This window comes from Protomyctophum parallelum (assembly GCF_964188405.1).
Source record: "Protomyctophum parallelum genome assembly, chromosome: 16".
NCBI lineage: Eukaryota > Metazoa > Chordata > Actinopteri > Myctophiformes > Myctophidae > Protomyctophum > Protomyctophum parallelum.
Window position 1 is genome coordinate 3,709,246 of NC_139711.1, and position 25,215 is coordinate 3,734,460.

Genomic DNA, 25,215 nt, shown 5'->3' on the forward strand with positions numbered 1-25,215 from the left:
CCCAGTGCTTCCGTTTCCAGCCAGAGTAAATATTTCCCATGGCTTATCTGACCGCTGGCAGGGACCATATGACACGCTCATAATAACAGTGTGTGGACATCTCTGTTAATTAACACATAGTCTCCATTCTTCAGGTCAGAGGCCCCGAGCACCATGAACGCCCAGTCCTCCTTCAAGACAGACAGACAGACAGACAGGCAGACAGACAGACGGACTGCTTGCTTCACACTTTACCGACCAGGTATGATGTAGCCAGCGTGTCTGTAATATCACACAGATGTGTGTGTGTGTGTGTGTGTGTGTGTGTCACCAGGGACCGAGCTATTACTGTATCGTTTCAGCCAATGAAACTCGCTATACACATCTTGACTTGATTTAGCTCTTTTTTCCCCGCAAGAGAATAAAGTGTGTGTGTGTGTAGTGTGTGTGTAGTGTGTGAGGCACCACATTTGTGTATCACAAGGAAGAATACTAGAGAGGTCGAGCGGAGAGAGAGAGAGAGAGAGGGGGGGGGGGGGTGTGTGTGTGTGTGTGTGTGGGGGGGGGTTCTGGCATGTCTCCAGGTGCAGTCCGAGTCCGACCCCCCTGCTGATGAGCATCATGACGTGCCAAAGTTACTTCCCTGTTGTGCAACCACTAAGATCCCCCCTGGGGGGCTATAAGACCTCAACCCCATATGTCTTCTACACACACACACACACACACACACACACACACGCACACACACACACACACACACGCAGAGGGGATATGGTCTAAACGCCCAGCCATGCGGACTGCGTTCAGAGGAGCTGAGGAGAGCTGCAGAGACTGTCAGGACATGGACACGAGGACGCTGTGACAAGCTCCACTGCCGCTGGGGTCTTTACTGGGACGTTTCTCTCCAAGCTGGGACCTATACTGGGACGTTTCTCTCCAAGCTGGGACCTACTGGGACGTTTCTCTCCAAGCTGGGACCTACTGGGACGTTTCTCTCCAAGCTGGGACCTATACTGGGACCTTTCTCTTCAAGGTAGAATAGAGCATTTTCCAATGGCTGGTTTTGCATTTTGATCTGCCAAGATTGGGAGTTATACTTGCAACTTACTAAGGGACACATTCAGAATACCTGCATTCAAACTTCAGTATAGTATAGGAGTATTTAATCAGTCATCACACAAAAGACAAGCAAATAACAGTATACAGTAGAAAATATGATATTATAATATAAGTCAACAGCCTATTTTTTATTACTGAGAAGGCACAGGCAGAAGCAACATGTCCTATACAATGCTGGAATATGAGATTAATCTAACGGTTGTGTCATCATCCATGAAACCATGGAGCATCTATGTTATATAACGTGACGTCGCACAAAAAAGAATGTTCCGTTTCCGATCAGTAATCACAGTAAAGGACTATCCACACCAAGATTTATTATAGAAAAATATTGTTTTAGTGTGCTTAGTGTGGGCGGGCCTCATTCATGTATGTGTAAAAAGTTTCTTAATTTCTTTATTTTTTCAAGTAAATTGAGTCATTTTATGTGGGAGATTACTGGATCAGATCACATGCATTATTCACTGTTGTCTAATCCTGGATATGACTTCACTTACCTTAACTGCGGTTTGTTATCTAGACACCAAAACATTGGAAAGTTTAAGCAAATAGTAGTAGTAGTAGTAGTGTGTGTGTGTGTGTGTGTGTGTGTGTGTGTGAGTGTGTGTGTGTGTGTGTGTCAGTAAGGGGGGTTGCATCATGTGCATGTATGTCTGTGTGTTTGGGGAGGCCAAGCTTTACACGATTGCATCCATAAAAGGATCGCTTGATTTCCATTCGGTTTCTCTCCAGGAAAGGCGAGCACGGGAGACGGTGAAGTCCCATGATCTGACGTCCGTATCAAGACGGCCGTCTCCAGCGACCACTCTGCCATGAACTCCTCCTCCTCCTCCTCCTCGCCTCCGTACTCCTCCTCTGCGGAGCTCCCCGCCTTATACGCCAACGCCTCCGCGGCTCCCGCGCCCTCCCCCCTCCTCTGCCCGGGCTGGCACGGCCTTCCGCTCGACACCCTCACCGCCCTCATCCCCGCCCTCTACGGCGTCATCTGCGCGCTGGGCACCGTGGCCAACGCGCTGGCCGTGTGCGTGCTGGCGCGCGGCGGCTCCGGCGCTCCGCGGAGGACGGTGGCCAACACGTTCATGCTCAACCTGTGCGTGTCGGACCTGCTGTTCCTGCTCTCGCTGCCGCTGTGGGCCGTCTACTACTCGCGGGGCTACCAGTGGCCCTTCGGCTGGCTGGCCTGCAAGGTGTGCGGCGGCATCCTCAGCCTCAACCTCTACGCCTCCATCTTCTTCATCACCTGCATGAGCATGGACCGCTACCTGGCCATCGTGCACCCGCTGCGCTCGCAGAGCGCGCGGGACCCCAAGCGCGCGCGGCTCACCTGCGTCCTGGTGTGGGCCCTGGCGTGCGCCAGCTCGGCGCCCACCCTGGCCCTGAGGGCCACGCACCCGCACCCGGCGTCGGGCGTGGAGGCCTGTGTGATACTGTATCCCGACCAGGGCTGGTTCCTGGGCCTGGCGCTCATGAAGATGGTGCTGGGCTTCCTGCTGCCCCTGGCGGTCATCTCCTCCTGCTACTGCGTGATCGGCAGACACCTCCTGGGAGACTCCGGGCTGGGGGGCGCCGGCCCCCGCCCCCGGGGGCCTCCGGGGCCCTCGGACAGAGCTCCTCTCCCGGGCGGTAAGTCGCCGGAGTCGCCTCAGGAGAGGCCGCCCACCCCCTCCTGCAGCGGCCCCGGCTCCGGCCGGCCCCTGGAGGGCCGCGGCCTGGAGAGGGTGCTGTGGACCGTGGCGGCCGTGGTGCTGGCCTTCTTCCTCTGCTGGTTCCCCTTCCACTGCGTCACCCTGCTGGACGTGCTGAGGGACCAGGGCCTGGTGGAGGGCTGCTGGGTGGACTGGACCACCCGGACCCTCACCCCGCTCACCCTGTGCCTGGGCTTCTCCAACTCGGCCATCAACCCCGTGCTCTACTGCTTCATCGGGAACCACTTCCGGGGGCGGCTGGGGGGCCTGTGCAAGGACCTGTGTGCGTGCGCGAGGCCCCCGGGCGAGGCCGGCGGCCACAAGAGAGGCTCTTTCAGCACCAGACTGAGCTCCTTCTCCAGGAAACTCAGTGACCTGAAGGACCTGGCTATCGTGGATTCCCCCGGACATCCCTAAGACTGGGCTCACTGGAGGATACGACACGATACAGATTATAGCTGCACGTGTTGGGGGTTTGAGCAAATGAATACTTCAACAAACAAATGTTTGTGTTAAAAAGTTAAAGCTTTATTATTCTGATAGCGTTGATTAAATTCATTGCTATGGTGTTTGTTTGTTCAGTAACATCTATTCATCAGGATTTTGTCTGCAAATTTATTTTTGCTATACCTCCCTTCAATTCCACTTGTTTGTCCTGTATCCTGCATGATTTCCCTCTCCTGATTGGATAAAAGTGGTATATCCCAACCTGACAGTATAATTTCTGTTTATACTAATGACATGGAGAGACGGGCGTCGTGGAGGACCCTGATAGTAGCCTGGCTAATAAGCCAGACCGAATAAGCCGTTGGCACAAAAATAAATTGCCTGCCGGCGGATTTTGTGATTTGAGTCTGGTGTATTAGCCAGGCTACCCTGATAGGCCTAGTACTGAACAAACACTTTATGCAATTTATACAGCAGTTCTCTGTATATCTCTGTATTAATACTCATTGCTATAAATGTTTGTTCTGTAACATGGTCTCCCTGTCTCTCCAGCTATTTAGCAAACGGAAAATACAATTTCATCCCATGAGGACAGAGCATACAGGATACGGGAAAGAAATATGTGAAATTGCAACTGCAAAGAAAAATGGAGCCTAAATGATATGGAACACTGGAAGTTGATAAATGGGTTCTCTCCACCTTTTGTTTACTAAGGACAAGAATGCCCCTGCTATCAAACAAACACTGTATCCAAATATAGTGTTTGTTTTGTTAAATTAAGATGAAACCAAAAAAATATCACTTACACCCTCTTTTACATTGTACATTTTTGTCTGCAAATTTATGATGATCAAAAACATCTACACTCTCTTTAAAAGCCAAGTAAATGCTGTCTATTCAGTCATGTGGCAAGTGAGAATGCGTTGGTTCGGTGAAAGCGAACGCATGCAGTGCTGTCGACATTAACCCATTCTGGCACCCATTTTGGTGTCAGCATCATGTTATGCTTTAGCTATTAAAAAATAGCAGATCTACAAGCTCATATCGCGCCACCGAGTGGCGCGATACGAGCTTGTAGGTCTGCTATTTTTGAAAAATCGAAGAACGACTGACATTTTCAGAATCTGATCTCAGGTCAGAATGGGTTGATCAGACCAGTGTGTGTCCAGTGGAAACCTCGTTATGAATCTGATCTCAGGTCAGAATGGGTTAATGAATGAGCGTGTCCAAAGTAAACATAAACACACACTAAATGACTGCACGGACCCGAACAAAACAAGGGGCCAGGGGTCTGACGTGGCTGTTATAGGAATGATTGACCGAGTCAAATACTTCAGGAGCACATCGAGGGCAGGAGCACACTAGAGTCATAATATTGATATATAGGGACGTTATTTAACCTCTCCTGTCCTATAGGATACTACATATAATGTGTCTGCTGTCTCTTTGACCTTTGACCCGAGAGATTGTGTGTGCTGATGTAACTTGTAACGTGTATTATTGTCCTGTAAAAAGTCCTACAAAGCACCACAGATAATACATTTATCACATTTTATACGATATTTTAAGGAGAGAAAAAAAAGGAAATAAATCTCTGTCATAATACCAATCTCTATGTCTTTGTCATGCTATATGCCACACTGGATGGCCTTTTTTTATAGGCATGTAATTACTGTAAGAAAATGTTTTTTTTTTGAGGGAGGGGGGGGTGGGGGGGGTGGGTGGATCTACAGGATGAAGCTCACAAGCTGCAAGCTTGGAACTTTTCACTAGCTTTAAAGTTTTAGAAAATGTGTGACATTTCTCTTCTTTTTTACATTTCGTTGTAGGCTATATAATAAGGTTTAAAGTGGTTAATGCTGTTGGCCGAACGAGTGATATTCTAGAAATGTTCTATTTTTATTTTTATTCGGGGAGCATCACGCTAGCTGTTAACAATGTGCGCATTTTCTTCCCACAAGCTGGGTCTGTGTATACTCCGTATGTGAGCCCAACGTCCACCTGTGGATGAGAGCAGAGGATTACTGCAGCGCTGGCATGATGCAGCGCTGGGCAGATGGGTGCTAAATCACCCTCTCGCACGCGCGCACACACATGCATGTAGTATACACACACACACACACACATACACAGCAACACGTAAGAAAGTGTCTCATCTGACCCCATTTTTCCTCTGCGTCCAGATATCACAATCTCATGCTAATGGCCTTAGATTTTGGTTTATCAAAGTGCAGGGTGAGCAGTAGTTGTTCTCAAACTTTGTCTGTCAAGGACCCCAAATTGATCTGTATTTACCCACAGGCCGTCCGTATGAAAATGTTTGGTGCCATGGATCCCCAGAGGAGAAGAGTTTCCAAACATTTTAACCCATTCTGACCTGAGATCAGATTCATACGAGGATTCCGCCGGACAAACACTGGGTCTGATGAACCCATTCTGACCTGAGATCAGATTCTAGAAATGTCAGTCGCTCTTCGATTTTTCAAAAATAGCAGACCTACAAGCTCGTATCGCGCCACTCGGTGGCGCGATATGAGCTTGTAGATCTGCTATTTTTAAATAGCTAAAGCATAACATGATGCTGACACCAAAATGGGTGCCCGTTCAGAATGGTTTAAGACATGTTTCAAATATTTTAAGTAGGCCTATTAGCAGATGTACAGGATCGCAGGGTGGCATAAAGTGACACATGTGAGCTCCATATAGGATAGCATGAAGATGAGCCACTTTTTGTCCTGGAACTAAGCAAGGCAAAATGAGATGGCAGTGAAATCTAAAGATCTACCCTTATTTCAGCATGTCTTCTCTGTCAATTGAAATTATCATTTATCTATGACAAGGGCCATGAAAATATGACTTATTACAAAAGAGTGGTCATGTGGCTCTAATTGTCCCAGGCAAGGAAGGGGTACGTTGGTCCAAGTCAAGTGGTAAGTCCCTTTAGCAAATCAATTATTTGTTTATTTATTAATTAAACAATATAAAGCCAATTAAATAAAGTAGTTTGTTATTCAGAACCTTTGGTTGAACATTGGTTCATTTTACCCACAGCCACCATTTTAGAAAAAGAAAGACAATGCAATACTACTTCAGACAATTTCTTTGCTAAATTATTATTTTTTTTTTTTTATAATTTTTATCCCACGATTTTGTAACCCATTTTTCACCCCTGTGTCAATTATCTAATGTGATCCTGGGCTCTACACACCCTCCGCCAACCTGGGGAGAGCAACGGACTTGAACTCATGCTTCCTTCATGCCTGAGTGTCCAAGTTGCTCCTTTACACCTGACAGGGGGGAGTTTCCCTGGTTGGACGTAGCGCGTGGAAGGAACACGTTATTCCAACCAGTTCCATTCCTCCCCATCAGGCGCCCCGGCTGGCCAGGGGGAGGCAGTTTAGAGACCAGGATTACTGCATGTTTTTGTGAGGGTACCTACCCTAGGGGACACGGGGAGAACATGCAAACTCCACACAGAAAGGCCCTTTCGCCAACACCGCCTCGGGTATGGGCACTGATGACGTGGAGGAGGAAACACGCCGCCAGCACCCACAGCGCCCCGAGCGGGAATCGAACCCAGGACCTTCTAGCTGTGAGGCGACAGCACTACCAACTGTGCCACCGTGCCCCTCTTTGCTAAATTATTCACATGGTTTTATCCATTGGCAAATCACCAGCATGTATGATATTACATTTTAGACCTGGGTAAATTGTATTTGTTATAACAGTCATTTTACCCGATTTGTCAAAAAAAACCCAAAAACAAACAAATTATGCGCTTCCCAACTTCACAGCCAGGAGTAAATGATGGATTAATTTCTTAATAGATTTAAGGTCACACCGTTTTCTAGAATCTTAGATAAAGGTACTGGCTCATCTTTACCCCGTTCTCCCCTAAATGGATAAAAAGTGGTTAAAATCAATGTGATATTACTGTATGTTTACTACTTTTGCTGGGGACCATGACCTGCAGACGGTAGAACCACTGTGCTGTGACACAAGTTCCCCCGGGGCAGCACACCTAAACCTAACCCCAACCCTCTCCCGACCCCCAGAGCACCTCAGACCAATGCTCCTTCCAACCAATGCTCCGTCGGACCATAGTGCCTATGCCTCCCGTGCCACAGAACACTTTAATAATATTTGGAATGTATCAAAACTGAAGTATCACTTCAGTTTAATCATTTATAGGCAAATGGACCTGAGTTGCATTGTACTTGATGAGTCATTTTCCCCATCTACAACAAATCTGTTGTGCAGCTTCTACTGTAGATCTGCTATTTGTGGCGAATGTCTTGTGACATATACTGTATCTTAGGGGGAAAGATTTTATATTTATATTTTCGTATACCGCAATATGACATAATTCTAAGGTGATAAGGTAACAATGTAATTCAGGGGTGCTGTGGATGGAAACTGGAAAGAGACTATTGACAATTGTGCGCGGCAGAGCCAAAAGAGTTGGAATGAAGTAACTACTTACTGTACTTAAGTACTTACAGCTAAGTGCTGTATTTAAGTACACTTTTGAGGTATTTGTACTTTACTTTACTATTTCCAATAGCTTTTCTTCTACTGCACTACATCTCTGATCCAAATATTGTACTTTTACTCCACTACATTTATTTGAAAACAGTTACTTTTTAAAATGTATTATTATTATTATTATTACAAAACATACTACAGCCCATCACATCATCACATTGCAAGCTTGTAGATCATCTATTTCTCTAAATTGTATTGCAGTTCTATATTGCAGTATTGATACTTTTACTAGTACAGTAGTGTAAGTACAAAATGTGAGTACTTTTTTTCCACCATTAAAGAGACACCTTTTGCAAAAATATATATGTTAATGATGTTTAGAAGTTTTAGAACACTTCCCTGGGGTCTTTGTGTGTGTAATATGTGGTTTTAGATATTTTAGATTTTAGCAGGGAGCCCAGTGTCTCTGACGTCATCGACACTGGGCTCACTTCCTTCCTGGACTACAATTCCCATAATGCTTTTTTGCACTGCTCCTCCTTGTGGATAGGGGGAGGGCTGTAGTCCAGGAAGTAAGTGAGCACATAAAGACCCCCCAGGAAAGTGTTCTAAATCTTCTAAACATCATTAACATATATTTCTTTTGCAAAAAGGGTGAAGTTTCCCATTAAGAACCACTGTTATAACACATTTCAGCCCCTGACACTGAGGCCTCTTTTCCACCAGGGGTTGAACCGGCTCCTTTCTTTTTATCCGCTTAATATTGAGTGTTTCCACTGAAAATGTATTGTTTTATAGAACCCTAAAAGTTGGTTCGGAAACTGGAACCAAAAAAAAATGTCCGCCGGTTCCCGTGAAAACAATGAGGTTCCAAGAATCTCGGAGCCGGTTCTATATGTAGAACCAATTACATTTTTAGTGTAAAAGGCAAAGGGGTCTCAGTCCAGTTGACATTCAGGCCTGAAGGAGTTGCTGCTGGTTAACCCATTCTGACCGGGCACCCATTTTGGTGTCAGCATCATGTTATGCTTTAACTATTGAAAAATAGCAGATCTACAAGCTCATATCGCGCCACCGAGTGGCGCGATACGAGCTTGTAGGTCTGCTATTTTTTGAAAAATCGAAGAACGACTGACATTTTTAGAATCTGATCTCAGGTCAGAATGGGTTCATCAGACCCAGTGTTTGTCCGGCGGAAACCTCGTATGAATCTGATCTCAGGTCAGAATGTGTTAATCGATGATGTGTGTACAGTATCTCAGCCTGTTATCAGTGTCCACTATGGATTGGTCTCATTCTGCATTGACCCTGGCCAGTGTCTCTGTGAGCTCCTCCAGGCTATTAGCACAGTCCCTGGCAGGTATATGGGAGAGTTGAATGGATACCCGAGAAGAGAGTTTTCCAGCGTATATGCCGTATAATATCCTATCGACTCTGGTGTGATAACATCTTGAATAATATGGGCAGGGCATATAGCAGTTTGGCTATATGCACAGATGGATTTCCGAAAATATTTATATTAGAGCTGGGACTAATTGCGATTAATTTAGATTAATTAACTACAGAAAAATGAATCGCGATTAACTACAGATAAATTAATCGCACCTTTTTTTTCACCGCGGAACGTTTCTCACTGGGCGCTTTTCTATAGTACTGAAAACTGGAAATAATAAAAAGTCACCCCATTTTGTGTTGCCTAGAACTGGAGGTCTGACAAAAAACAGTAACAATATGAAGTAAGTACAGCTTTGTGATGTCACTGAGATGTACTTGTTACTGTTACTAATGTTTTTTCAGACATCCAGTTCTAGGAAAGACAGAATGGGGTGACTTTTTATTATTATTTCCACAACAGGTATATTAATGACAGTAAAATGTTGAAAAGGAGTGGTATCCTGTAGTCACTATTCATTGATTCACTGGGATACCAAAAAACATTAAAAAAAAAGGTTTCTCGCTGTTCTCGGGTTGAATATTGATATGCGATTAAAATGCGATTAATCTAGATTAATTAATCGCAAAGCCTCTGATTAATTAGATTCATTTTTTTAATCGAGTCCCAGCTCTAATTTATATACATTATTTAAAGCCAATTAACCAAGCCGTCCAGTTTCCTGGTGAATCATAACCATAAAACCTTGTGATTGTTTATAATACAAATATGAATTCAAATATTATTTGAATTATATACTATTATTTAATAAATACCCTTTTTTGCGGTTTTCAAATATATTATTAACATTGATAGCCTATATATTAACATATTCTTTTACACAGACACAGAATCAAATGTGTTATGGTCATGACATGATTCACAAGGAGACTGGTTGCCTTGATTCCAGGCTTAAAATAATTTATATACCGGTAATTTCCTCTAATCTCCTATATGGGTTTGCGAAAACTCAAGGGTTTTCTATCTGTGGCACCACAATATGCTATATGCCGCCCTGTATATTATTGTTCAGTGATTCTCACCATTTTGGATTTAAAAGACCTCCAGTTTGATATGCATTAGGCCGAATCTCTGGGACCACAATATATAAAATCCTCAGTGGTGATTTATATCTGAGAGAGTACACATGGAACCAAAATAAAGAACACACTAAGGCCTGACTCACACGGGCACAACAGATTGATGTACAGTATAGCTGATGCATGAGACTTGTTGACTGATGCAAGCTCGCAATGCATTTCCAATGGGAGTCACATGGTTTGACACAACTTTTGTGTTGTATGAGGGGGAGGGGGGCAGTCGAAACACAGCCGAAAGCCGTACAACAAAAATGTTGTGTCAAAGCATGTGACTACCATTGGAAATGCATTGGGAGCTTGCATCAGTAAACAAGTCTCATACATCTAGCATGCATCAATGTTGTAGGCCTATGCTAGATCGATAGGCCTTACACACATGGAATAAGAAGCAACGTTCAGAAGCATTTGTGGAAAAATTTAAATACAACACAAAAGCTCATTATGATGAATTCCTGTTCTGTTGTATAGAAGTGTCTATTTGTATAAATGTTTTGATGAATTGAACAAGGTGGACCCTGTTGTAAACAAGTGTAATGCTTAATTGGGTTAACAGTTAACAGTCTTTGTATTGAGTTTGTGCTTGAAATGTACTGCTAACTGTTAATAAATATTTCAATCAATCAAAAAAAGGTAACGGTTCCCCCAGACACATTGCTCTACATTGCTCGTCCACTGGGTGGCACTGTAGTGCCACAGATGTGGTGGGACTGTGAGTGCAGCTCATGATTTTGTCAGAGCCTGGGGAGAAATGGCCCCACAATGATGACTCATGAGCAGAATAACAATGACACAAAAAGAGTCCAATGAATGTTTTGTGATTTTTTTTTTAAACCGGCAGGCCAACAATCACAGAGTTAACCTTGTCGGTTTAAGTCAAGAGCCGCGGGTCACTACAGGTGTGAATAATCTTTTGCAGATATAAGAGGCACAAATCCTGAATGCAAATCCAACCAATCAACAAGAGAGATGCCCGAGTTTAAAACTGGCACTTTTTGATCTAGCGCGCCTATTATGGGCGAGTCATAGGCATCCATTTCCACCAAAAGAAAAGACAAATAAATAAATAAAAGCAAATGTACTGGAGTCCTTTTCCTGGCACAAAGGGGGGATGAATAACAACAAACAAACAAACAAACAAACCAGCATGCATCGGCTAACAGCCAAATTGCTATTTTTTATCTTTAAAATCACTATCAGCCCAGAATTTTCCCTAGAAAAGAGCAGATCTGCATTGGCTTCAGCAGTGGTTAAAGCTGTAACTTTCCTATTCTAGGAACCTTTCCTGCACAAATGATTTATATTTTCTATTATTACAGTATTAACGTACTCCATACAGATTGGAACAAAATTACATTGTATTAATTTAAAAAAAGTAAGACTCATATAACATCTCCAGTGTGACCTGTCAAGGTCCAAAAATGTCCAACTCCACAAGACAGACATTGAGAAAGGCTTTTAGTGTTATTAGATAATGGAACCCTAGCTGGCTTCATTAAACCGTTCATCAGTGTTAAAGTCAACGGGATGTCCTTGAGTACTGCGGCGTGGTCGTGTGGTCAAGGGTAACCAATAAACATCACACATCATATGCAGGAAAATCAGCAGTCAAACCTTGGTCTGCATATCATTGACAGCAGGAGTCATAAATGTGTCTGTATACATGGACAAGATGCCCATGGAAAGACTTGGCCTTGTCCGTCGCTAAAAACGATTTATTTAGATTTTTTACATAACATGATGTTCTTTTTAAGACCCGATTTCTGAATGTCAGTCTCCAGGTTCTCCTCAGAATATGTATGACAGAACTCTTTTTTTTTTGGAAGGGCCCACTTAACTCTGAGTGTGTAAAAATTGAACCAAATGCGGGTCCATTTGGTTCCATAATGGTTATTTAGGGCTAGCTCTTAATATGTGTTTTCAACTCGTCAACTCATTTTGTACGTATGTATATGGCAAAAATATAATTTTGACAGAAATGTCCATCTTGGCGATGACCCCTGATCATTGCATGACCAAAACCCTTCCTTTTTATAATTGTATAAACATTATACCGATCTACAAGCTCACAACATGTAGACTATAGACAACATTAATTAACTATACTCTTGTGCAACACACTTGTATTGGTGAAGTAGGGCATTAAATCATGAAGAAACATACACGACAAACAAACAGCACAGCATGACGATACGCACAATCCTTTCTTCAACCTAAACAACTTAGTGAGACGTTAAATCTACATAAACCCACGCCAGGAATGCTATACTTTTCACGCGGCGAAGATAATGGGAAGGGTTTTGCGTCAATAGTTTCACATTTAGAAAGCAAAACCATTAGACTCAATTTATGGACAACTGCAGTGGAAGAAAAGCAGGCTTCCTGTTGGGTATAACGCAGTGTAGCCTCAAGGTGATTACGCCACAAGCATGCCAACTGTAAGTAGAATAGTATTTCCTGTACAAAATAGGGGCAGCTTTTTTTCATATTTGTGTGAATATTCAGTTACGATTCTTTTGAAGGTTCTTCCTGTTGAAGCGTATACCCATTTCCTGAGATGTATAGAGTATAATGCACCAAGCAGACAGTGTGTGTGTGTGTGTGTGTGTGTGTGTGTGTGTGTGTGTGTGTGCACTGTGCGTGCGTGCGTGCATGCATATCTGTGTAGGCTAGCGAGACAGAGGGGGAGAGCAACAAGTGTGGAAGAGAGACACAGAAACACAGACAGAGAGACAGAGACAGAGACAGAGACAGAGACAGAGACAGAGACAGAGACAGAGACAGAGACAGACAGAGACAGAGACAGAGACAGAGACAGAGAGAGACAGAGACAGAGACAGACAGAGACAGACAGAGACGGAGAGAGAGAGCATTGCAGAGGGAGTGGAACAATCATAACGTTTAATTGCTAGATCTCAGGTTTACTTACTGACTGCCAAGCGTGGTGCCGGACAGCTTTGCCTTCAACGTGTGACCCTGGGGTGTTCCAGAGCCTGACCGGATCGGACTGCAACTAACTCAGCGTGTGATCCTGGTGTGTTCCAGAGACCTGACCGGATCGGACTGCAACTATAACTCGGCCTCTGGACAAAGGCTGTGACGATGGAGAACTTGTCCGTGTACCACGGAGACATCGGCAAGGACGAAGGAGAGAGGCGCCTAGCGCAGGACGGCCGAGAAGGATGCTACCTGGTGCGAAACAGTGACTCGGTACCAGGCATGTACTGTCTGTGTGTGCTGTGAGTATACTGTATATACACATGTGTTTCACGCATTCCCTATGTCCCCAAATGTACAGTATCAGGTCTCCAGCTGCCCCGTGAGTAAATGGATTTTGCAAAGACGTAGCTCTCTTTTAACCCATTCTGGGCGGGAACCCCTTTGTGTTTTAAGCATTATGTTTTACTTTAGCTATTGAAAAAATAGCAGATCTACAAGCTCATAGCGCGGCACCGAGTGCCGCGCTACGTGCTTGTAGGTCTGCTATTTTTGAAAAATCGTGAAAATGCGGTGCAAATCTTTGAATATATATATTCTTTCAGAGCGAACGTTTTTAACTAAAATCTTTGCTTCTGGAAGGTCCCTGGAACAACATATGATATTGCGGGTCCTTGAAATGAAATAGTTTGAGCACCACTGACATGGAAACTATAGTTTTTCAGGAAAAACTGTCATTTGTAGAATCGAACTTAGGTCTACATGGAAGGTCACTAGCCCAGCATACATGTTGAAATGTCTCATGCATGAGCAAGACAATTACCCGGTCATGACCATCTGAGCAGCCATCAGCTGGGTGCGAGGCTGAAAATGAATGATCACACGATATAGTAAATAATACTGCGTTCACCACTGGATGTGTTCAAGTGCTAGTTCTATGAGCGTTTCACATGCAGGCACACACACAATACTTCCATTCGAGCATTAAAACCAAACAGTGTCTGAGAGTCCAAATCAAGCCTTCTGTTTGTTTTGAAATGAGTTCAGATCCGCAGGGGGCTTTTCTACTGCCAACTGCAAACTTCATCTCGCTGTTATGGTGTGTGTGTGTGTGTGTGTGTGTGTGTGTGTGCGCATGCGTGTGCGTGTGTGTAGGTGCAATGGATACGTCTACACGTACAGAATCTACCTGGACGAGGCAGGCTCCTGGGCAACAGAAGTGAGACAGTTCGCATTTCCTTTTCATGCACATGTTTTCTATAGGCTACCTCGAAAAACCAAAACACAATAACTCCACTAAACCAAAAAGAGCGCGCCTTGTGTTCCATCCACCCCATCTGTCACAAAACATGTACCTATATACAGACAGGAGAAAACAGAGGTTGTGTCAGCGCAAAAAAAAACAAATTCAGCAAGCTACCGTATGAATTCAAACGCCAAGCGTTTGAGGATTGACAGAAGTGACAAATGGGCACGCTGCTTTCTTTTAGTGGCACGCTGGAGATACCACCCCTCCAGCTCTTCTCTCTCTCTCTCTGTCTCTGATATGAGAGAAGCCTAGCATATACATCTGCATTAATAAATACACAGTGCCGACGGGAAGTGAAGAATCACGTTTGACAGCGTTTCTGATGGGATATGTAATCGAGCAGAGATCTGTCCAAACGCCCCAGAGGTGTGAGTATACACGCACAGAAACATCAGAGGACATGTGTCTCGGGTTGACAACTAACCCATTCTGACCTGAGATCAGATTCATACGAGGTTTCCGCCGGACACACACTGGTCTGATGAACCCATTCTGACCTGAGATCAGATTCTAAAAATGTCAGTCGCTCTTCGATTTTTCAAAAATAGCAGACCTACAAGCTCGTATCGCGCCACTCGGTGGCGCGATATGAGCTTGTAGATCTGCTATTTTTAAATAGATAAAGCATAACATGATGCTGACACCAAAATGGGTGCCCGGTCAGAATGGGCTAAGTTAGATGTTTCTGTATAAGTACATTTCTGGTACCCCTCACTGGCGGTGACAGCGCCGACGGAAGAGAGCCCAAACACCCGAATTACAACCAATTTCCACCCCCACAAGCCCCAATAACGGCTTACATTATTCATGTGGGACATCAATCACTTTAATGAAATTTGTTCCGGGGGAAACAGAGGCAACGTTATGGCGACGGCCGTGAACGAGGGAAGGATTCAAAGTGTGGCGCTTTTAGAAAATAATATCAATATTCAGCCATTTGTATTACAAATGATTTCTTAAAAGGTCTTCAAAACCCAATTTGATATTCACACGGGTGCTCAAATACGACACCTCCACTTCCGGTGATTGATAGTGGCGCAAAATGGAAAACATATTGTGGTTGTTTCTAGGGAGGGATCACAGATAACTTAAAAAGTATTAAAGGTCCGCTGACATGCCCCGAAATTAATATGGCTGGTACTGTACATCACGTTCTTATCTCCCGAGGGGCATGACATTCCCCCTTTAAGATAACAATCTTAATACTTTTCTACACTTCCGTAATTTCATTGGGAAATATTTAATGACAAACTTAACTTTTTTTCCCTTTTTTTTTTGTCTTCAAGATAGCATCTGTAATGTTTCTTGTGTATGCCTGTGGAAAGATTGCCTTTTAGAAACACAGGGGGCAAAGTTTGCAGTTTGCAATTTACTCCCGTTTCTGTTAAACGGAACAGGAAACTCGAAAAGAACACACATAACGACATAAGTATTGTTTAAAGACATATTCACCCCCCCACACCCCCAAAAAAGAAATGTTGAAAGATCAAAATATGTAACATTATTCCCGCAGCGAGTACGACGCATTAGGCAATCTTAAACCCTGCTGAGAGCCAGCGAGTTGGAGAACACAGCAGCTTAGCGGTGGGGGGAAGAACACAATGGATCCAATTTCACTGCGAAAGCCCTTGTTATAGCCTGAAGATTAACTCTACGAGGCAAACAAAATAAGGCATTACCCCACTACACGCTTTACACTTAACTCAAACCGAAGGAGTAAATACTATTTCATTGATCAATTATTGTGCTGTTGTGCAACTGCGTCTCACGCTCGGAAATCAAATGTTGATTTTTATTTTACACGGTGAGAGAACGGGAGTACTTTTGAGTCGAAGTGGATATGAATGCATTAGGTTTTCTGTTAAACACACGGTCTGCTACACAACACAAATGTGTTGGTGAGGCAGTTCAGACTGCGAGTAAGTATAGTAACACATTGCCGTAGAAAGTGTAGTTGTGACATAAAGTGAACTGATTAATCATTATCCATATAATTGCAAAATCCTCCTCCTGTCTGTCTCCCTTTCAGACCGCACCCGGCGTGCCGAAGCGATGCTTCCGGAAAATCCGGGACTTGATAGCAACGTTCCAGAAGCCAGACCAGGGCATGGTCATGCCTCTGCTCCATCCCCTCACTGCCCAGCGACGGGCACACCACCACGCACACGCTGCACGACCCGAGACGGAGACGCTCTGTAATGGTGTCACTGAGTCACAGCAGCCGCTGGCCGCCGCCGCCGACGAAACAGTCTGCTCGGGGACAAAAAGAACGGAGCCGTAAGAGCGTTCAAAACGGGTGCAGTACTTAGTTTGGACAGTACTTGGTTTAGACTAGTCATTGGGTTAGACCAGTCATTAGTCCTACAACTACAACCTATCTCACCCCCCTCGGGAGGCGGTCTTTTTTCCGACACCCAAATAGCCGACGGGGCAATGGTCCGACAGTGTCGGACCATAGCCCCGTCGGCTATTTGGGTGTCGGAAAAAAGACATGCACCCCAAACCCTCACCTCCCACAGGGCAGCACACCTAAACCTAACCTTAACCTTAACCCATGTCTAACCAATGACTAGTCTGAACTAAGTATGCACCCCTTCAAAACAACACAACAAACGACACACGACCATGCCTTCAACAGCTGCAGCTCATCAGCCAACGCCTGCTGACACCAATGTACAACACCGTTGTGTATTGGCTCGCAGCACGAGCCAGTGCGTTCACTCACGTAAGGCCCAATGCCGCTCGAAGCTCCAATACCACATCCGGCCACCATGTCCAATTGCGCTTCCTCTCGGTTGTACATGCCCACATTTGCAGCAAGGGCAGAATCCATTTGTACCGGCCCGACCCACCCACGGACCGGCCGACCTATCCACGGACCGGCCGACCTATCGCACCGGCCGGCCCATAGCCGGTACCAAAAAAAATAAATATTTTTTTTTTTTTTTTTTCGGCCGGCCGGTACAAATGGATTCTGCCCTCCCTCGTCCGTACGGTCTTCACGTCTCGTCCTCTTTAGACAGTCCTTGGTTTCCCCATATGACGCTTTCAACTGAGCCTCAGCGCCGCCCTACTGGTTTGGATGTGTATTGCACTCTGATTCATTGGCTAAAAAACAATGCACATGACACGTCTGAAAGTCGTATGTAGTCAACTAGTTGACTTTGTAAATGTATAGCCAACTGCTCAAAACTATAATGGAAGGCTGTTTATACAAAAACGTCTCTGTAGGCGTAATGTGTATACACTATACACAGACGTAAATGTCTATATACCGTCTACAGACGTACAAGCATGTGTGTGAAGTCACGGCGAGCGTTGTGTGAACCATATGGCTAGTACAGTGGATATTTTCACTCTAGGGCATAAGTAAACATAATTAAGTGAGTGCACATTATGTGTGAATGTGGGGGTCTCTGCTTTTATCCGATGCAAGGGGGTGTGTGTGTGTGTGTGTGTGTGTGTGTGCGTGCGTGTATGTGGGAACCACTGCTGTGAAATGTAAATAGTAATGCTGCTTATTTGCTGCTATGTGTTAGGAGCAGCTGGAGCGTGTCTATAGTTTGTGTGTGCAGCCTGGACTGTTTTGCTTTAACCACTTAAGGCCCATGCGGTTGAACAGAGTCCCTCAGGGCTCTATAGACCGATTCCGTAGCGGGTCTCATGGTCGCAGCCTACGTATTTCCTGTAGGCGGACTCGACGTAGCTGCGGGGATAAAACCCTCACCAGGCGCACCTCTTCCACTACAGTGAACGGCAGAGTGGCTGATGTTAGTTTGCCTCAAACTTTACTCCTTTACCTGCTTTTTTACTAACACTAACATTACAAAGATGCCCAGAACATCGAGATGAACCTGTGCAGTTTATGGCTGCTCCAACAGTAGTGGCAACATAAAAAATAAAATAAAACGGAATGTCTAATATCCACCGCGGTGGCTGAGACCAGAGCCATTGAGTAATGGTTGAGACGAAGCAGTGAAAGATACATAACGCCAGTGTACTTTATACCTCATACTTTAAATGCTTATATGAGGTATAAAATACAGCAGCCTTGTGTTCATAAAACAGAAAGATTTGGTATTGGGTAAGACTGGCGATATGTATCTTTCCCTGCTTCGTCTCAACCATTACTCAATGGCTCTGGTCTCAGCCACCGCGGTGGATATTAGACATTCCGTTTTATTTAATTTTTTATGTTGCCACTACTGTTGGAGCAGCCATAAACTACACAGGTTCATCTCGATGTTCTGGGCATCTTTGTAATGTTAGTGTTAGTAAAAAAGCAGGTAAAGGAGTAAAGTTTGAGGCAAACTAACATCAGTCACTCTGCCGTTCACTGTAGTGGAAGAGGTGCGCCTGGTGAGGGTTTTATCCCCGCAGCTACGTCGAGTCCGCCTACAGGAAATACGTAGGCTGCGACCATGAAACCGCTACGGAATCGGTCTATACCAGTGTAGTTTCTGTTTTCTGTTGTTGTGGGGAAAGCCTTTGCTCAAAATAGCCAATCGGCAAGCTCACGCCGCTTGTCAATCAGCTGTTTTCCGCGGAAGCTTTTCCCACAATAAAGACGCTGCATGGGGTTTAAGTGGTTAAGTTAAAACGGCACTAATTCAGCTGGGGTTTCGTGGGGGGGGGATGGGGGGAGGGGGGTGATTATTCATTGGTCTCCAAGCGTGGTTGCAACTCACCATGCGGGACAGTTTCATTTGTGCAACGCGGCGAGGAGAAACAGCCCCGTGCGCTGAGAGGCCGCGGCACTGAAATATTCAAGTGCTGACACATTAATATCCATTACTGCATACATAAGTTGACAACAAATATTGTGCTTTGTTTCTGTAATGCAATTCCAGCTATATGAGCAGAAAGGAAATAAATGGCATTGGTTGAAATAAAGTGTATTTAAATGAGGTCACACACACACACACACACACACACACACACACACACACACACACACACACACACACACCTCTCTTTCTGACACACATAATGCGAAACAAAAATTCAATTTGACATACTGAATGCTGGTCTCCATGGAGAGGATGCCGACTGGCAGAGGGGAATAAAACATGCAGCAATGCATTCGTCAGTTTGACAGACAGAGACACACAGGGGAGGGGACAGAGAGAGACCTCACCGTCACCGCCATCACCAGAGACAGATAGAAGACCAGAGAGAAGAGAGACAGAGACACAGGGGAGGAGAGAGAGACCCGCTACCACCATGAGAGACAGACAGAGACAGAGAGAAGAGTGAGGCAGGCAGAGAGATTTATACCAGGCTAACCTTTTAAATGTCCTATGGATGTATAGGAGAGATGGAAGAGAGAGGAGATAGAGAGAGAGAGAGAGAGAGAGAAGAGATGATGTTGGGGATCTGGAAAGAAAAAAGGAATGAGAGAGAGATCTTTTTTAAAGACTGCTTTACTGAAGGGGACAACAAAAGAGGAAGATGGGAAGATAGAGAGAGGACAGAGAGAGAGAGAGAGAGAGAGAGAGAGACAGACAGAGACAGAGAGAGGAGGGGGAGAGAGAGAGAGAGAGAGAGAGAGAGAGAGAGAGAGAGAGAGAGAGAGAGAGAGAGAGAGAGGCCAGGGAGAGAGAGAGAGCGAGAGAGAGACAGAGAGAGAGAGGACAAAGAAGAGAGACAGAGAGAGAGAGGACAGAGAAGAGGGACGGAGAGAGAGAGAGACAGAGACAGAGAGAGGACAGACAGAGAGAGAGAGAAAGAGAGAGAGAGAGGGAGACAGAGAGAGAGAGAAGAGGGAGAGAGGAGAGATACAGAGACAGAGAGAGGAGGGAGGGAGAGAGAGAGAGAGAGAGAGAGAGACAGAGAGGCCAGGGAGAGAGACAGAGAGAGGCCAGGGAGAGAGAGAGAGAGACAGAGAGAAACATCCTATCAGCTCAGGCAGTTCACTGTGGTGAAGTGCGGCTGTCTCCTAGCAACCGGCGCCTCCATCTTTTGGCGGGGCGTAGTGAGTGCCGAGCTGGGGGCCGGCGACTAGAGCAGCATTATAGTCTGTCAGGTGGAAACCTCATGTCCAAAACTGTTCCTTTTTCAGGGTTAAAATTCAAAAGCATCAAAAGTGGCAGATCTACAAGCAGTGCGCACCGCGTTTTCCAGTTCACCGATCAGTTACTTTTGATGCTTGAATGTGTGACACTGCAGTATATGATCTAGTAGGGCATTATTAAAAAAAATAAAACACACAAAAATGTTAGAACGAGGAGATAAGAGGTTTCTTTCCGACAGCAACGCCATGGTTCACTGAGAGGGGAAGAACCGAGTCACACCGCCCGCGTGCAATACTGTGCATCACCTGTTCACCACTGCAACCACGCGCACACACACACACACACACACACACACACACACACACACACACACACGTACGTGTGGGGCACACAGAAGGGCAGTACCCCGTATAGTTACAGATATAGATGATGAAAGAAAATGACAAAAACTAAAAGTTTAAGTTTAAGTTCCGGGCTTGGCAGGGGGGGGGGTGTTTGGACGCGGATGATTGGCGTTCGCTAACGAGGGAGAGAGGCTCCGAGGACCCCCCCCTCCTCGACCCCCCCCCCCCTGCCAAACACAGCATGACGCCCATGCACTCACCCTGCTTCAGTTGTCACTTCTCTCAGTCCCTCTCTCTCTGCTCCTGTGGGACTGACTAGTGTTATCTACTTGGTATACACAGCTCAGCTTGAACCATAATGGTGATAAGGAGAAAGTTACAGACTCACAGAACAAAGTATGCAAAGACCAGTGGCTTGCACAGACATTTAGAGGGGCCGGTGCTCAAGTGAAAAAAGGGCACCTCGTGCAGCGCGTGGAACCGGCCGGTTGCCTCAATAGTGTGAGATTTATAGATTTTGGGGCCTAAATAATATATTAGAAGCTTTTTTTTTTTTAATCAAGAATTGGACAATGTCACCATGGTCCACATACTGTACAAGTGTACAGTGTACACTAGTGTAAAAGAAAAACCCTTTTTATTTTTTCCAAAAGGGCACCTTTGTCCAGAGGGAAAAGGGCTCTAGCACCCCCTAGTGTCTATCTGTGCACGCCACTGGCAAAGACATAAACAAGAGATTGAGAGAGACAGATATTGAGAGAGATTGAGGGAGACAGAGAGAGAGAGAGAGAGAGAGAGAGAGAGAGAGAGAGAGAGAGAGAGAGAGAATAATTAGCCACGACGTCCATGAATTGCCAGGCCAGCGGGGAGCACTAATTCACACATAATAACTTTAATCAGCACTGTAACCCAATAAAGATTCAGATTCTTTAGCGAGAATATTTACTATAGCCATGTATAATTCTTTGCAAAAAAAAAAAAAAATGTAATCATTTTTTTTCCTATCGATTAACAATACTGACACTTACTTATGAACAACAGAATATTTTTTTTTCCAGCTGAGCACTTTTTTTTTCAGTGTGAAAGCACTGGCTATGTACATTCTTGATTCTTAGTATACACACTCATACAAACTACAGTAGAAGCACACCGTACGCCAGAGGCAGAAAACACACGTTTTCCTTCTCTAAAGGGGGGAGTGTCAGAGTTCAACAAGGCCTCTCTTTGCACAATATGTAAACGATAGTACTGTAACTGTATATCCGAGGTAAACCATGTAAGTAACTCAAATGGCAAACAGAGAGCTCTTGCGGTATGAGTTTGTAGTCCGGAGGAGGAGGGTTATTATCAACCGGGCCAGTCCTATATACCGTCTTCATTTCCACGGTTCGCTGGCGTCGGGGCCAATATGATGAACAGGTTGTCGAGAGAGCGACCACAGTCAGACAGTTCAATCAGTCATTCAGTTTATCGGTTCGGACAACAGACCGTCAGTCATTCAGTTCATCCGTCGCCCGGACAGTCAGTCATTCAGTTATTAATTGGGTCTGTCGGTCGGTCGGTCTCCGTTGAGTCTGGATACAAAAAAAAGCAAAGCCACACAGTTGAACTACACTGCTTTGTGCCACTGTTTAGAAATTGGAGAAACTGGACGATAATAATAATAAAATACCATCATTTTGTCACACTTAAAAGGCATTTGGAAATCACGTTTTCCCCCAATCTCTCTTACACTGTCTTACTCTCTCTCTCTCTCTCTCTCTCTCTCTCTTGGTAAATGAAGCTGTCTGTCTTCGTTGATGTCTTCTTGTTTACGTTGTTGTTGTTGTGGATACAGTATAGAAACATTAGAATCAAATCAGGACTAAGGAGTAGAAACAGGCAGTCTTTGGTGGGTGGGGGGGGGGGGGGGGGGTGAGGGGCGGGGCGGGGCGGGGCGGGCGGGGGGTGGGGAGGGGGCGTGTCTCTGTTACCTGCCCCCTCCCACCTCGCTCAGTGTCATGAAGTGGACGTTGGAGGGGCAGTCGGACAGCTCGGGCTGCGTGTCCACGGGCAGCGAGTAGTACCCGTCGTAGCCCTGGACCCGGCCCGCCGAGAGCAACTGCTGCTTCTCCGCCTCGCTCCACGCCCGGCTCCCGCCGGCGCCCTCCTCCACCCGCCGCCGCTCCGCCGCCCAGGCGCCCGTCACCGCCCGGCGGCGCGCCTCCTCGCGCACCCGCGCCCGCTCCTCCTCCTCCGAGCCGCCGTAGCGCACGCTCAGGCAGAGCGCGCCCTGCCGCAGGGCGATGTCGGCGAAGCGCCGCGTGCGCCCGCCGACCGTGGCGCTCACCTGCGACACGCTCACGTTGACGCCGCTCTCCAGGACGCGGCCGCCGCCGCCGACCACCCCCCCCAGGTCCTCCTCCACGGGCCGCGACGACTGCAGGAAGTGGTGCGTGTCGCAGCCGCGCACCGTGAAGCTCAGGCCGGCCAGGTGCACGGCGCCGTGGAGGATGGCCGCCACGCGCCGGCTGTCCTCGCCCGCCACGCCGATGACCTCGGCGGAGACGCGGCCGCCGCGCGCCACCGCCAGCCGCACGCCGGGGCCGAGCAGGGAGGGGCGCGAGGCGAAGGGGGGCGGGTGGGAGGGGCGGCGGCACGCCGAGCCCACGCCGTCCGTCCCCGACACGAGGGGGAGCCTCTCCAGGGAGATGAAGCTCCGTAGCTGTCTCTGGAGCTCACACTGGATCCCCAGCACCACCTGCATGGAGGGACACACACACACACAAACACACCGCTGTAAGGTGGGGCCGGGGCCACCAGGATGCTGGAAGTATGGGCCCCCAAATAATTGGCTAAAACAATAATTAACCCATTCTGAGATCCCGAGATCAGATTAAAAAAAAATGTCTTCTGCATCCTGACAGTTTTCTGGAAAAAAAATGTTTTTATGTCAGTGGTTCTTCGATTTTTCAAAAATAGCAGACCTACAAGCTCATAGCGCGCCACTCGGTGGCGCGCTATGAGCTTGTAGATCTGCTATTTTTCAATAGCTAAAGCATAACATCCAAAAGGGGTTTCCGCCAAAAATGGATTAACACTTTGAGTGCCACCTGGTGGACAAAAAAAGTGGTAGCGCTTGGGTGCCACGTGATCGGAGGAAATTCCACTATGACGCGCGTCCTGTTTTGTCGCCATCTTAAATGCTAATAGCAATCGTGCCTATATATGCTAGCGAGCTACGGCGACTTCTATCCTTTCTCGAGAAAACGGCAACATATTCCAATCGCGATGACCGCCGAATCTGAAATAAGCCCCGAATTCGCCGATCTGAGCAAAACCACGGACAGCGGCGTATTTTCAGAGAAAACCGTGTGGAAAGACTGATACAGAAGGACGCTCACCCAAGCCGGATGAACGACCTTTTGTATCTCTGGGATCCGAATCGACACTGCATAATTCTCAGTGTCCAATGGAGTGTACACACAGAGTAACAGACCTCAAGGGTCCATTTGGTGTCTAAACTATCTGCCAATTATAGCCGGTGAACCAGTGACATCGTAAAGGATGCAAAGTCAAAGGATCTAGTCTGTAGCCGTGTTATTGACTTACTGTAGGATGTAGAGCCATTGCCTTGCCTTAAGGAGACAAATCCCCTTGTATGAGAAAACATACCTCATAAATAGATTTCTGAATTACTGAAGTGTTTAGGAAGCGAGGATAAAGGAGGATTTGTAATGATCTCCTAGGGGAAATTACTTCTCTGCATTGGCTTGCTCCGAATGAGTCGTACCGCAGGAGAGCTTTGGGTAGTGTGGGATGTCGCATGACAGCGGGCCGTCAGAGCGCCACCCCACCGAGAGTCAGTGGAGCGTCAGAGGCGGAGCACAGCTCGGAAGACAGCGACCCGCCCTGGGTCACGTGATTGACCACAAGTACCTGCCCGTCTTCCTCCTCAGTCAAACTAATTACGCAACAGCCGCGCTGCGCGCGTAAGGTTTGAAAGGCAGGAAACAGAGGAACGCTCCGCCTCATTCTCCACTGACTCACGGAGGGAGCACTGACGTGGCAATCTGGCGGTAGGTCTCCACACTCACACACACACACACATCCCCTCACTGTTGCCACTGGTTCAGATGCTGTGCTAATCCTATGTCTCATTACACAGGCAACCCCGGGACGGAGGAATCCCGAAGAGGAACCCAGTTATCACTCCTGAAGGAAGAGGAGGAAAAGTATAGACTGTTAAACCCTGACATAGGAAGAATATAAGTTAACCAGCGGTGTGTGTGCTGTGCGCTGGAATTTCAGTTGACTTTGACCTTGAACCGAACTAAACCCTCAATAAATGCCTGAGTAGGCAAAACTTGCTGTGTCTCCTGCCTATC

The 25,215-nt window shown here is 46.2% G+C and overlaps 3 protein-coding genes across 3 annotated transcripts in view; 2 read left to right on the forward strand and 1 right to left on the reverse strand.

The window, feature by feature from the left end:
• Nucleotides 1-790: 790 nt before the first annotated feature.
• Nucleotides 791-4,199, forward strand: LOC310872989 (type-2 angiotensin II receptor-like). Its single transcript, XM_083785216.1, has 2 exons — nucleotides 791-1,012; nucleotides 1,831-4,199. Exon 2 carries the CDS (start codon nucleotides 1,911-1,913, stop codon nucleotides 3,198-3,200), a length of 1,290 nt encoding a protein of 429 aa, XP_083641342.1. The 5' UTR covers nucleotides 791-1,012; nucleotides 1,831-1,910; the 3' UTR covers nucleotides 3,201-4,199.
• A 9,147-nt stretch (nucleotides 4,200-13,346) lies between these two features.
• On the forward strand, nucleotides 13,347-16,862 carry LOC310873541 (SH2 domain-containing protein 1A-like; the record flags this gene model as incomplete). The annotated part of the gene is made up of 3 exons (XM_083785990.1): nucleotides 13,347-13,483; nucleotides 14,337-14,400; nucleotides 16,520-16,862. 3 exons carry the CDS (start codon nucleotides 13,347-13,349, stop codon nucleotides 16,769-16,771), a joined length of 453 nt encoding a protein of 150 aa, XP_083642116.1. The 3' UTR covers nucleotides 16,772-16,862.
• Nucleotides 16,863-22,817: 5,955 nt separating this feature from the next.
• Nucleotides 22,818-25,215, reverse strand: part of tenm1 (teneurin transmembrane protein 1) — a gene marked incomplete at both ends in the record, with an annotated part of 340,279 nt that continues 337,881 nt past the window's right edge. The window contains 1 exon segment of the mRNA XM_083785749.1: nucleotides 22,818-23,588. Within this exon segment, the coding sequence (XP_083641875.1) occupies nucleotides 22,818-23,588 (771 nt within the window).